Source organism: Terrapene carolina, unplaced genomic scaffold (genome assembly GCF_002925995.2).
Source record: "Terrapene carolina triunguis isolate 2854851 unplaced genomic scaffold, T_m_triunguis-2.0 Scaffold85, whole genome shotgun sequence".
Lineage (NCBI taxonomy): Eukaryota > Metazoa > Chordata > Testudines > Emydidae > Terrapene > Terrapene triunguis.
In genome coordinates, this window is record NW_020664436.1 from 37,485,065 (window position 1) to 37,497,162 (window position 12,098).

The 12,098-nt window shown below is 41.6% G+C and overlaps 1 protein-coding gene across 1 annotated transcript in view; it reads left to right on the plus strand.

Annotated features, from left to right (window-relative positions):
• Positions 1 to 12,098, plus strand: part of IPCEF1 (interaction protein for cytohesin exchange factors 1) — a 59,869-nt gene that overhangs the window by 25,007 nt on the left and 22,764 nt on the right. Inside the window, exons 7-9 of the mRNA XM_024201602.2 lie at positions 524 to 595; positions 3,057 to 3,118; positions 7,220 to 7,311. Coding sequence (XP_024057370.2) covers positions 524 to 595; positions 3,057 to 3,118; positions 7,220 to 7,311 — 226 coding nt within the window. The remainder of the gene's footprint in view (positions 1 to 523; positions 596 to 3,056; positions 3,119 to 7,219; positions 7,312 to 12,098) is intronic.

A 12,098-nucleotide genomic window follows, 5' to 3' on the forward strand; every position in this document is an offset into this window, starting at 1 on the left:
TGCGCACTTCGGTGGATCAAAGCAAGTTCAATATAACGCGGTTTCACCTATAACGCAGTAAGATTTTTTGGCTCCCGAGGACAGCGTTATATCGAGGTAGAGGTGTATCTTTTTTACTCCCTTCTCTTCACCAAAAGGGTGTACAAATCAGGAAGCCATAAAATGATGCTAATAGACTAGAAATATGTTAGTAGTTTTTTTTCTTCTGAAAATGTCCTTTCAGTACTGGAACGCCTCTTATCTATCTCAACCCAATGTTCTTTGTATCTTTGCTAAAATGACAGACCTATAAAATTCCAAAAATGGCACAGAATTTTGAGGAAAGAAATACATTTCTTGATGGATAACTTGGTCTGCATTAATAGAATGGAGTGTACAAAGGTGTTATGCTTTGGATAATTTGCTCACACAATTTCATTGTTTTTTCCTACCTAAATTAACTTTTCCTCTATGTGTGTGTGTGTGTGTGTGTGTGTGTGTGTGTGTGTGTTTGCATTGTTGTTGTTGTTGTTTTTTCTTGAAGTGCTATTAAGGTCAGCCACCCACAGATCAAGACATTTTATTTTGCAGCAGAGAATGTGGAGGAAATGAATAGGTAAGTAACAGCAACTGAATATCTCTATCCTTGCCCACCATCTTAGAACCATTGCTTTGTTTGCATATTGGTTCTTTACTTATCAAGTAGTAGTTGTGATTCAAGAGTGCTGTTTTTATTGCTGATGCAGTGGTTATCTTCCAGGTAAATGTAAGATAAAACACCCTGCTCTAGTGGTGGCTATTTAAAAACATGCCAATTTAATTAAGATATTATGGAGTGGAAATATCCATAGTTAAGGTTAAGTTAGGATCCCATTATAAGGTCAATTTTCAATCAGTCCGCCAATGTTTCATAAAAATAAATCAATGTTCCTAAAGTTCTCATAAATCAGCAAATCCACAAAGATTAACTCTGACCCTTGAATTTAGGCTTTAAAATATGGCATGTATTGTGAATTATGAATTGTCTGACAAATTTTAATGTACATTATATAATACAAACTGAAATTTCTTATACAACCTTACAGAGTAAGGTACGGTACGATAGGGCATACAGTAATTTAATATTGGCCTTGATTTTTTTAAGCCATAATGAAATTTACTTAACAACTGCAGTTTGCAGAAAATCTTTCTTGAGGATTGAGTGAGATACCCCTGCATAGGGTCAGAGTTAATCTTTGTGGATTTGCTGATTTATGAGAACTTAATTTCTCAGTTTTGTATTAATACTAATGTTTTCCATGGAAATGTATTATAAACAAAAGTCACACATGCATAAAACTAGAGTAAGCGGTATCTGCCTTCTTGGTCCCAGTCCTGAAACTGTTTACACTTGCCCCACTGAACTCGTTGGGACTATTCATTTGTGTAAAGTTACTCATGTACATAAATGTTTATAGGAGTAGGACCTTTGTTTGTAACTCTTGTAGGCATCCATCCATTAAACCACTAATGGGTTTATTCAGGGAGTAGTTTGCTTCATTTATTTAGTACATGTGCTAGAAGATGAACTCTTTGCAGCAGTCGTGCAAACATAAAAAGCAAACGAATGTTGGATAGCAGATAGCTGCCTGCATTTACCAATGTGCACCTTACACTCCTACATGATGGCAACCTTTTAAATCTGGATTTTTTTGGACCTATCCATTCTGTTTGAAATACTAAGATTTCTTTTTTACTTTCATTTCTATTAATCTTCATTGAGTAAGGTCAAGGTCCTTAATAAACTGGAGCCAAAATTCATTCTTCACTTTTACAGGAATGACAACCCGTAAGCTTTAGTTGTTATGCACAGCTATACTTCATATCAGGAGGAGGTGGGACTTTAGTTGTTATGCACAGCTATACTTCATATCAGGAGGAGGTGGGACTAAGGACCCAATCCTACTCCTACTGAAGTTATTGGCAAATTTCCCAGTGGCCTCAATGGTGAACAAGATGAGACACTATGTCATCTAATTGTTGAATAACTAGTTTCCAGAGGTCCACTAGACCTACAGATTAGTCTGAAGAGGGGGTGAATGAGCACATAGTATCTTGCACACTATAGCACCTTACAGCTCAAAGGATCCAAACGATTTATCAATTGAAAAGGTACACAAACTATGACCAGCTGTCACTTCATGCACTAAGAAAACACAGCCCTCTAGGGAAGGAGGGAAACGCAGCGGCTGTTAATAGCATGCAGCAACGTTACCTAACAGTTTAGAACAGGAAGTGAAGAATGCTATATAAAACTGAAGGGTACATTTAGGAAGGGAGAACATAACTTACACAATTCTAAATTTGGTCAGGAAGCCTGAGTTAAAGGACCTACTCTTACAAAGTATGCCATGATCTGATCAGAGCGCAAGATTATGTAACTGTGAGGAATAAATAATTTGTTACAGTATCTTAAATAATTAAGTCACTGGTTCAGATACCCATGTATGGAAGCAGTTTAAAAATAGAGGGATTTCTAAATAGCCTTATAAACTGTTCCTTAGCCTGTGAGGTGAGGAGTACATATCTCCTTGGGGGGTGCTTGAATGCTCCTCAACTCCCTTTGTAATCAATGGGAGTAGGGGTATTCAGCACCTTTTAAGGAGAGTCTGCACTACAGGGGGGCTCACCTTGAGCTGCGCTGCTGTAGCGCTGTGGAGTATAGACACTTGCTACAGCGACAGAAGGGGTTATTTCATTGCTGTAGTAAATCCACCTCTCCAAAAGGCAGTGGGTAGGATGATAGAAGAATTCTTCCATCAACATAGTGGTGTCTACACTGGATCTTATGTCATCTTAACTACATTGTAGAGGGCATAAAATTTTTCACAGCCCTGAGTGATGTAGATTAGCCAACCTAACTTGGTAGTGTAGACCTGCTCTGATTCCCACAGGAAGTTTAAACTGAGGATGAAAGAAAAGAACTGGTGGTGATAATAAAAGATAGGAAGATCACTGTATCTGAAGATGGTCAGAGGTGTTGCAGAGTAGAATACACATATCCCTAAACATGTGCTTGCTTTCTGTTTATAACATAGGTGGCTAAATAAACTGGGGCTAGCTGTAATTCCTCAGGCATCCAATGGAAAGAATGAAGAAGGTATGTTCACATCACAGTTTTTGCATGGAAAGATTTCATTTTTTTTACACAGTGAGATTTTTGCTACAATGAATTTCATATCAACGCTGTTCTTTTAAACTTTCAGTTTGTGGCTCATCAGCTGTTGCATGTTTCACTAGCACCAAAAACCCAGTTGTGCCCTGAAATATCTGATTTCTATATCAACCAAGGCACAACAATTAACTGTCTGACAACTGTGGAATTTATGATTTAAAAGAGTTTCCATTATTTATTCATTAATACAGTACTATATGTGTAGATGGTGCTTTAGAGACATAAAATGGCAGGTCCCTGCACCCAAGAAGTTTACAGCCTAAATGGTTCACTCTATTTGTGTTTATGAGCACCAGAGAACTCTGATACAATCATCTCTTTAGGCCAGGGGTGGGGAACCTATGGCCTGTGGGCTGGATCTGGCCTGTTGCTTAATTTCATCCGGCTCACGCCAAGTCTCGGTGCTGCAGGCCTGAAGCCCTGAACCTCAGCGCCCCCCCGTGGGGCTGGAGCTGTGAGAGCTGGCTTGCCCCACTGCGGGCAGGAAGCCCTGAGGCACCACACCTCACTGCGGGGCTGTGTGTGGCCCGTGATTGATTTTTTATGTGGGTCAATGGCCCGTGCATAGGTGCCAAGTTTCTCATTTGTTGGGGGTGCTCTCCCTGGCTCCACCCAGGCCCTGTCCCCACTTCACCCCTTCCCCCAAGGCCCCACCGCTGCCCTGCTTCTTCCCACCCTCGCTCCACCCCTGCCCTGCCTCTTACCCGCCTCTTCCCGCCCCTTCCCTGCCCAGTTCCGCCCCCTCCCCCGAGCACTCCGCCCTTGCTCCTCTCCTCTTCCCCCCCAGAGCCTCCTGATGCTGCAAAACAGCTGATCCACAGAAGGCACTGGGAGGGAGGGGAGGTGCTGATCGGCGGGGCCCACCAGCAGGCAGGAGGTGCTGGGGGAGGGGGAGGTTCTGGTAGGGAGGCTGCCAGTGGATGCTCTGCACCCACCATTTTTTTCTCGTGGGTACTCCAGCCCCGGAGCACCCACAGAGTTGGCGCCTATGGGCCCATGATAGAAAAAAGGTTAACCACCCCTGCTTTAGGCCCTCTGCTACTTCTGTGAATGGGGACGTAGCTCATACATAGGACTCATTCATACAGTGCTAGTGTTAACTTTGCTGAGCTTGCTCAGTGCCATATGGAGTGGTATTACAAGCTGTTTGTGCTGATAGAAATCACTGGTGATGATAACTTGAGGTGCCTGGAGAATCAGGATACTTCACTGTCTCCTTTGTTTTGACTGGGATACAGTGTATTTCCCCTTCCTTCTCTTTAACAGAAACCTCTATTCACTGGTCCACTAACTTTCTCCAGAAACTTGCCATTTGTGGATACGTTCCCTAGTGCCTCTTCATCCCCTCACCCAGGTGTTAGAGCAGAGCGGTTTGGGGCAAGTGGAGGGCACGTTGCTACACTGAATCTTAGGTCTCGTAGCAGGGAACCCAGTTTGATAATTTTACCAGAGGAGGGAAGGGGTCCAGCTTTTCTTGAGCTGTTTAGACAAGCAGCAGAATGGCTGATTGAAAGATGATGACAATAATTTAACTGGCAACCTATCAATATTATGGATACAAATAGGAACTTAAAAATGAAAGTTCCAGGAAGTACAGTATGCTGGTTGTGTTTGGAGAAACAGCTGAAGCAAGAGAAGAGTTAGGAAAATAGGAAGCAATTAAAATTAGGAAAGTCAACTGAGCTTAATGGGAACTATGTAAGCAGACGAGAGAGCTCCTGTCCTGAGAAACTCTACCCAGCTAACCTCTGCAGCAGGTGACCAAGTTACCAGCACTTCATCATCAGAACAAACATAACATTGTCAAGTATTGTCCAAACTTTTTAAAGCTGACACCCTGCACTGCTATTTTCAGGAAAATGTACCCGTCCCCATCTCCTGCCCTGTACTCCTGATGTGTGTGTTGTTAAAGGCCTATCCATCTTCCTCCCATTTGGGGAAAATGCTGACATAGCCTAAGGACATGCTACAGTTTCCAGCACCATAACTCTTTCCTGAGTGTCACACGACATAACTATTCAAGGAGCTCTTAGATTCCCACTCTTGGATTCTTGCTTTTTTGAGGGGAGAGTGAGGGGAATGGTTTCTGTGCATTTAGTCCCTCCTTCAATCCATTTCCAATATCAGATATAGATTTTACTTTTCTGGTGTCATATGTTTGAATAAAAGAAAAGCCACAGAAAGAATATTTCATTTATTAATCAGTAGTTCCTTTGATTTCTTAAATGTTTCTACTTGCATAACATTTCAATCTGTTATTCTAAACATGATTTTAAAATATGTAGCTGGGCAAAGTTTGCAATAAACAAAACCGTAGCTATGTTAAAAAATAACTAATATAATCCTCTAGTTCTGCCAATAATAAAATGAGAACATGTGCAAAACTACACAAAACCTGGCAAATCCCCTGAATGTCATTTCGTCAACATCTTTGTGACATCTTTCTTTTGCTTAAAATCTTCACGTCAATGCTTTTTGCAGACAGGTAAATTATTAGAACCAAAAAAGTGACACACACAGTTTTCCATATATAAAAGAAGGGAGACAAAAAAGTACAACCAATAATTTATCTGAAAGATATGATAATTGATTGTTACCAAATGGTGATGCTAATAAATAATACTTCACACTTGTATGGTGCCATGAAATCCAAGAACCACAAAATGCTTCATGAACATAAAAACAGAAACCTCACAAACACCCTGTAAGTTATGTCAAAGATAGTAAGGTGATATTGCTACTGCTGTTTAACAGCACATAGTAATATTGTGCAACAGCTTATAAGAGGAAGTGAAGAATACTGGTTCCAATTGAAACCACAGGGGCAGTGAGTACCTCAGTCTCCCAACACCCACTGATGCTGTCGTCATTACACTTTGCTTAACTGATTCTTGCTAACCACACGATGGCTCAGTTCAGATCAGATGTACAGGTACAGGGTATGTGCGTACTCTGTCGCACATGGTATGTGGTACAGGAAAGCATTTAAACAGAATGAAGTCTCTCATATAAACACTTGCTCTGAGTTTGAATCTGCAGTGCTGGTGGCTGCTGCTGAGGGATTTAATCCAGTGGAAGCAGTGTTTTCCAGTGGCTATAGCAGGGCCCTGGGAGTTAGGACCAACAGCATGCTGATTTCCTTTGTCACCTTCTTTGTCATTTTAAGCTCTGTGTCTCAATTTCTTGGTCTGTAAAGGAGTATAACTGGATTAGAACCTATACCATGTTTGTGAATGCTTTGTTTGTTTAATCTAGTTGAAAAAAAAACCCTCCCAAGTGGCAGCAGTGAATACTTCCACTAACTCCCCTGCTATTTTCCTTTTGATTCATATTGTTGTCCCTCTGCTGAGCAGTAGCAGATGTTGGGGCCTTTCAGGTCTTTCTTGCTGGAGTTAAAAATAGTGAGGTGGAATCTGAGTGTATTCTTAGTGCAACTTGTTTATTTGACTCTATGTACATCAATCCTAGAATGAAGATGGTCACAAACAGTATTCAGGCAATTGCCCTCTTCCAGGAATCTTGGTCAAAACACCAGTGCCTCCTTCCCCGGGAGCAACTCTGCCCCAGGAATTGACACTAGATAGAGAGACTAAAGAAGGGAACAAACTTCCCTACTGCTTGCCACAACTTCCCCAAACTTGCAAAACTAACAACACAGCATTTCTTCAGACTGAAAACTGCTCACATGCAAAGAAAAGGAACTGGTAAAACTGTCTATGGCAGCGCCATCTGATGACTCCTGCCATAACGATAAAATTGGAATAAAAATACATTTCAAAACAAGTTGCCATAAAATAGCAATGAGGAGACACTGCTGTAGGAGACGTTAAGACAATGGGTTTTGGCCTTCAGATCAAAATACATAGGACTGGAAGGGATCTCCTGGGTCATTGAGTGCAGTTCCCTTCAATCGGAGGCAACTCCATCATATAATTGAATATAATCATATAATGATCTTCAACTGCTGAGCAGCTAGAAGGAATAAATGGGTGTTTATTTTTTTTTCATATTACTCTTTTTTCCTAGAATGCTATAGTGAGAGTGAACATGAAGATCCAGAAATAGCAGGAGAGACTCCACCCCCTCCGTACACAGAACAGTCACCTTCTCCTCATTTGGTATGTATTACAGTAATTAGCTTGTTTCCAGTTGCTAAACCGCTGGCACAAATGTCATCACACCCTCTTAGTAGGTGCATGTCTGACTAATAATTTACAATAAGGGCTGTAAGCATTTATTTAATCTGCCTGCGAAATATGAATGCACTTATTTTGCTGCACCCTTCCCCTCCCTCCTTTCCTTCCCCCCTTCCCAGTGACATTGCACACTAGTATGTCAGCCTTCTCCATGACAGTGCACTGAGAATTGAACACATGGATGAAATGATTAATCTGCGTGACGAGCTAAACCAAAAGTGATCATTTTAGAACGAAAGTTGGAGGGTGGAATGTATCTTTGAGGGAAGTGGTGGATTTCACACTGTGTATCAAACATCCTTCCAGGGCTGGTCCATAAAGACACTACACTGCCCTCATTTAAATCCCTCCCAAAGAGTCTCTTCTTCTGTGATACTGAAAAGAATCTAACTGATAGTCACCCAACATATCAATTTTTATCTACTTATCTCATGAGTAAGCTTCTCATTAGCATGGAAGAAGGGGGTATGGTGTTGAGAGAAGGTCCTAAAACCGTTGGAACTGAAGTAAGTGTGTGTGTGTGTGTGTGTGTGTGTGTGTGTGTGTGTGTGAGAGAGAGAGAGAGAGAGAGAGAGAGAGAGAGAGGTGTGAATGGAGGGAGGATGATGTTATGTGACAATGATAAAAAATCACTTTCTTCTAACATTGAAGAGGCAAACGATTAGAAGAAGGAAAAAAGTACTATTACTAAAGCTAGGCTCAGTAGGCTGGCTGTCTCTTTCTTTCTGTTTCCCGTAGAGCTTCTGTTTAGAATATTCCCCAGTTCCCTCCTGCCTGGCTTCTGTTATAGATTAAAGTAAACAGCTCCTGGGTGAGGGGAAGGGAACATAAAAACAAAAATCAGTCAAATCAACACCTGCCATTAGTTACTTATCACCTTCCTTGCATGTTGCAGCACATTGCCCCACTCCCTCATTTCTCTTTATCTTCTTAGACTCTTTAAGGGTTCTCTACACTGCAATTAAAAACTTGCATCTGGCCCAGGCCAGCTGACTTGGGCTTGCAAGGCTCAGGCTAAGGAGCTGTTTAATTGCAGTGTCAACGTTTGGGCTCAGTCTGGAGCATGAGCCCAAATGTTGACACTGCAACTAATGGCAGGTGTTGATTTGACTGATTTTTGTTTTTATGTTCCCTTCCCCTAAGCAAAAAGTCAAACCCTAAATACCTCCTCACCTATAGAGGTGGTTCTTCCTGAATATGTTGAGGCACATAGGTTAGTCAATGAAGCTTACACTGTAGTTGTGAGTACTGTTCTGTGGATAAAAAGAGAATCTGCCTGCAGGGATGTCTGTTTGGCACCCTGCACCAGAGCTAAATTTGCTTTTATAAAGTTAGGATTATGTGTCACCCGCTCACTTATTTCCCCTTTTGTTTCAGTCAGATAAATGAATCTGCACTTCCTCTCCTAAAACAGTTGTCAAATGTTAAACACTGTAAAACAACCCACCTGGCACTCCTGGAACATGTATTGTTCACTGGCATGTAAAATTCAAGATTCTTTATTCACTGCACTAACTGAAAGTTAAATGTGGTCTAGTGGCTATAAATAGAGCAGAGAATGAGAACATTAAAGACTCTGCTCAAAGATTTATTCTGGGTCAAAGGCTAGTAATGAATAAAGTATCTGGAATTTTATACTGCAGTGAATCATTGACTTAATAGTGCCAGCATAAAAGCAAATGGGTTGTTACAGTACTTTGTAGCTGCCCTTCCCTCATGTTGTGATCTTGAGATTTTAATTGAATATCTCTGCATTTCTCCATAGGCGGGTTTAATCATACTATTTTAAATATTCTCTTTCTGCAAAGGCCATCACTGGGTGTCTCCTTCCCATATGTTCTTCTGTTGTATGTTGTATGTGAAATCCACTGCATCAAGAGTCAGGCTGGCTTTAGGATTTTAGCAAGGTGGGGGAGTGAGAGAGGTGCAAGCAAGATGGATGTTGTGGGGACTCACATTTCCTTGATCTCTCCCCTCATCAAGCTCCTCTTTTTTTTCTTCCACCCTCTTCCCCCTTTAGCTTTCATCTCCCCACCCCCACATCACCTTCCTGATAGAAACAAGCCTATTATCCACTAAGCAACCCAGTCTTTTTTTAGTTAGTCAGTAGGCAGTGCACTGATTGGCACTGGGCGTAGGGTGACTAGATGTCCTGATTTTATAGGGACAGTCCTGATTTTTGGGTCTTTTTCTTCTATAGGCTCCTATTACCCTCCGCTCCCATCCCAATTTTTCACACTTGCTGTCTGGGCACCCTAACTGGTTGGTCCTACCCACAGCTTTCTGGCTACTACTAGTCACGGCTAGCAGAGCACACTCAGACACCAGCAGACCTGATTTAATGTCATATCAAAGTCCTCTTTGGCCAAAATTTCATAAATTGCCAGAGGCAGCTGTTGGAGCAGCAGAGCCACTGGACAAATGAACAGCATGCCTCATACTGGGGTAATGCTTGGAATGGAGCAGCTGGTTTTGAGAAGGTATGTGAAGTAATGCTTTTGACGTGTGCCTTCAATATAGGATTTTTGTGCTATAAATCCCCCAAGTTTGCCACACTTTGGATGCTATTGTATGAAAATCTGCTCTTTGGGACACACCCAAGGTTGGAATCCATACTCTAGTTACATACTTTCTAATTTTTATTAGAAGTAACATTTATCTTAGGAACACAAACCAATGTCAAAAGTGATACACTTGGGAGCCTAATGGCTTGTCTACATTACCCACTGGATCTACGGGCAGTGATTGGTCCAGCGGGGGTTGATTTATCGCGTCTAGTCTAGACGCGATAAATCGACCACCGAGCGCTCTCCCGTCGACTCTGGTACTCCACCAGGGCGAGATACGCAGGCAGAGTCGACGGGACAGCATCAGCCGTCAACTTACTTCAGTGAAGGTAAGTAGGTCTAAGTATGTCGACTTCAGCTACGTTATTCACGTAGCTGAAGTTGAGTAACTTAGATCAAACTCCCCCCCCCCCCCCCCCCCAGTGTAGACCAGGCCTTAAACTTTCTGACTTTCAATGACATTTAGGCCCCTAAGTGTCTATGTCACTTTTGAAAATGGGAATTATGCTTCTGAGGGTATGTCTACACAAGAGCTGGAAGGTGTAAAGTCGATTGAGCCAGCACGCTAGGAATTAGTGTAGCCCTGGCGGTGCTAACAGCAGGAGGAGCTAGCCACCCTGAGTATGAGCCCATCCAAGACCATAGGTACATACTTGGTCAGAGCTAGTGCAGGTTTATCTCCTCAAGCTGGACTATATTCTTCAAGCTTTAGAGTCACTTAGGCTCTCCTGAAAACCATGGTTTCTCAGGCAGGAAGGTCCACATGTGAGTGGATTTATTGCTCCCAAACAGCAGCTACCTTGAGATAATAGACTGCAGAGATCCCAAGAGGACAGTTAAGGTGTTTCATGTCAGTAATTTCTCTCTAAAAGAGGCCCTAAAGACTCATTTATCTCCAGTGGGAGCCTTAGGATTGCCTTGGTCAAACATCTGCTTTTAAAAATGTCCCTAAAATGAAGATTTACTAGTATATGGAAGATTGCAATAGCTCCAAAGCAACCACTATGGTAACTTAGGTAAATACTGGATAGCTTTAAAAAAATAAATAAATTAAAAAGAGAGAACTAGAAGAGTTTTTTCCTCTACCACCTCCGTCATCCTTTTTCTCTTTAATACAAAATGAAAAGAAAAAGAGTCCTTCACAAAGATGCAAAGTTCACATATTGTTAAGGCTTTCTTTTACATATGTAAATTCCAACATTTTCCTGTCCTGATTTTTGAGCATTTAAAATCAGAACATTAACATCACATTGGCATTCATTTTTATGTTTTAGTTGTACTGCTTTGGGGAACAGATACTTGGCCAGTGTCTCTCCTTGACTTAAATTATAGGGAAGAGTAACCCTCCTGATTTGCTTATTGTCAGCTTTATTTCTTGGGATACCATGAGGAACTTCTGACTCTAGCAGATGAAATTTATGACAGTGTAAATAATTTAAATTCTGTAAGCAGCTGGGTTAGGCTCAAGAGCGCTGAAAAAACGTTTTTAATATAGTTACCAGAATGCAGTCAGTCAGTGCTATAATTAGTCCCAGGATTAGAGCTGGATGAAATTTTTTGGATTGACCTTTTTTTATTAAAATATGCAGATGTGGGTTGGCCAAAACATTTCACAAATTCTTGTTAAAGTCAGTGAATTGTTTCAGTCAAATCAAAAAAAGCAAATATTTTGGAAATGTCAAAATAAACCCTTTTGTCATTATCAGAATGGAACATTTCGGTGTTGGGGCTAGATTCAGAAAGGGATTTATTCACCATTCACAAAATTGGAGCTAGTGGTGGTGTCAGTACCCTCTTCATGCCCTGTAGTTTAGACCTCATGTGAGATATGGGAGAACGAGGTTCAAACCCCTACTCTACAGCCGGCACTGGAGCCTAGGCATCAGTCTTCCCATGTGAGCACCTGAACCACTGGGTTATAGTGTCATTCCTATTCTCTTTCTCTGGCCCAATGAATATTTTATACAAAGTGGAACAGTAGAGATGGCGAGAGACCCACTCCAGAATAGTCTAGTGGTTAAGTCACTCACCTGGGAAAGGGAAGGTCTGAGTTTCAAATGTCTGCTCCAGAGAGGGGATTTCAACCTGGATCTCTCCCATGCCTGGGAAGTGCCCTAGCTACCAGGCTACTGGGTATAAGGG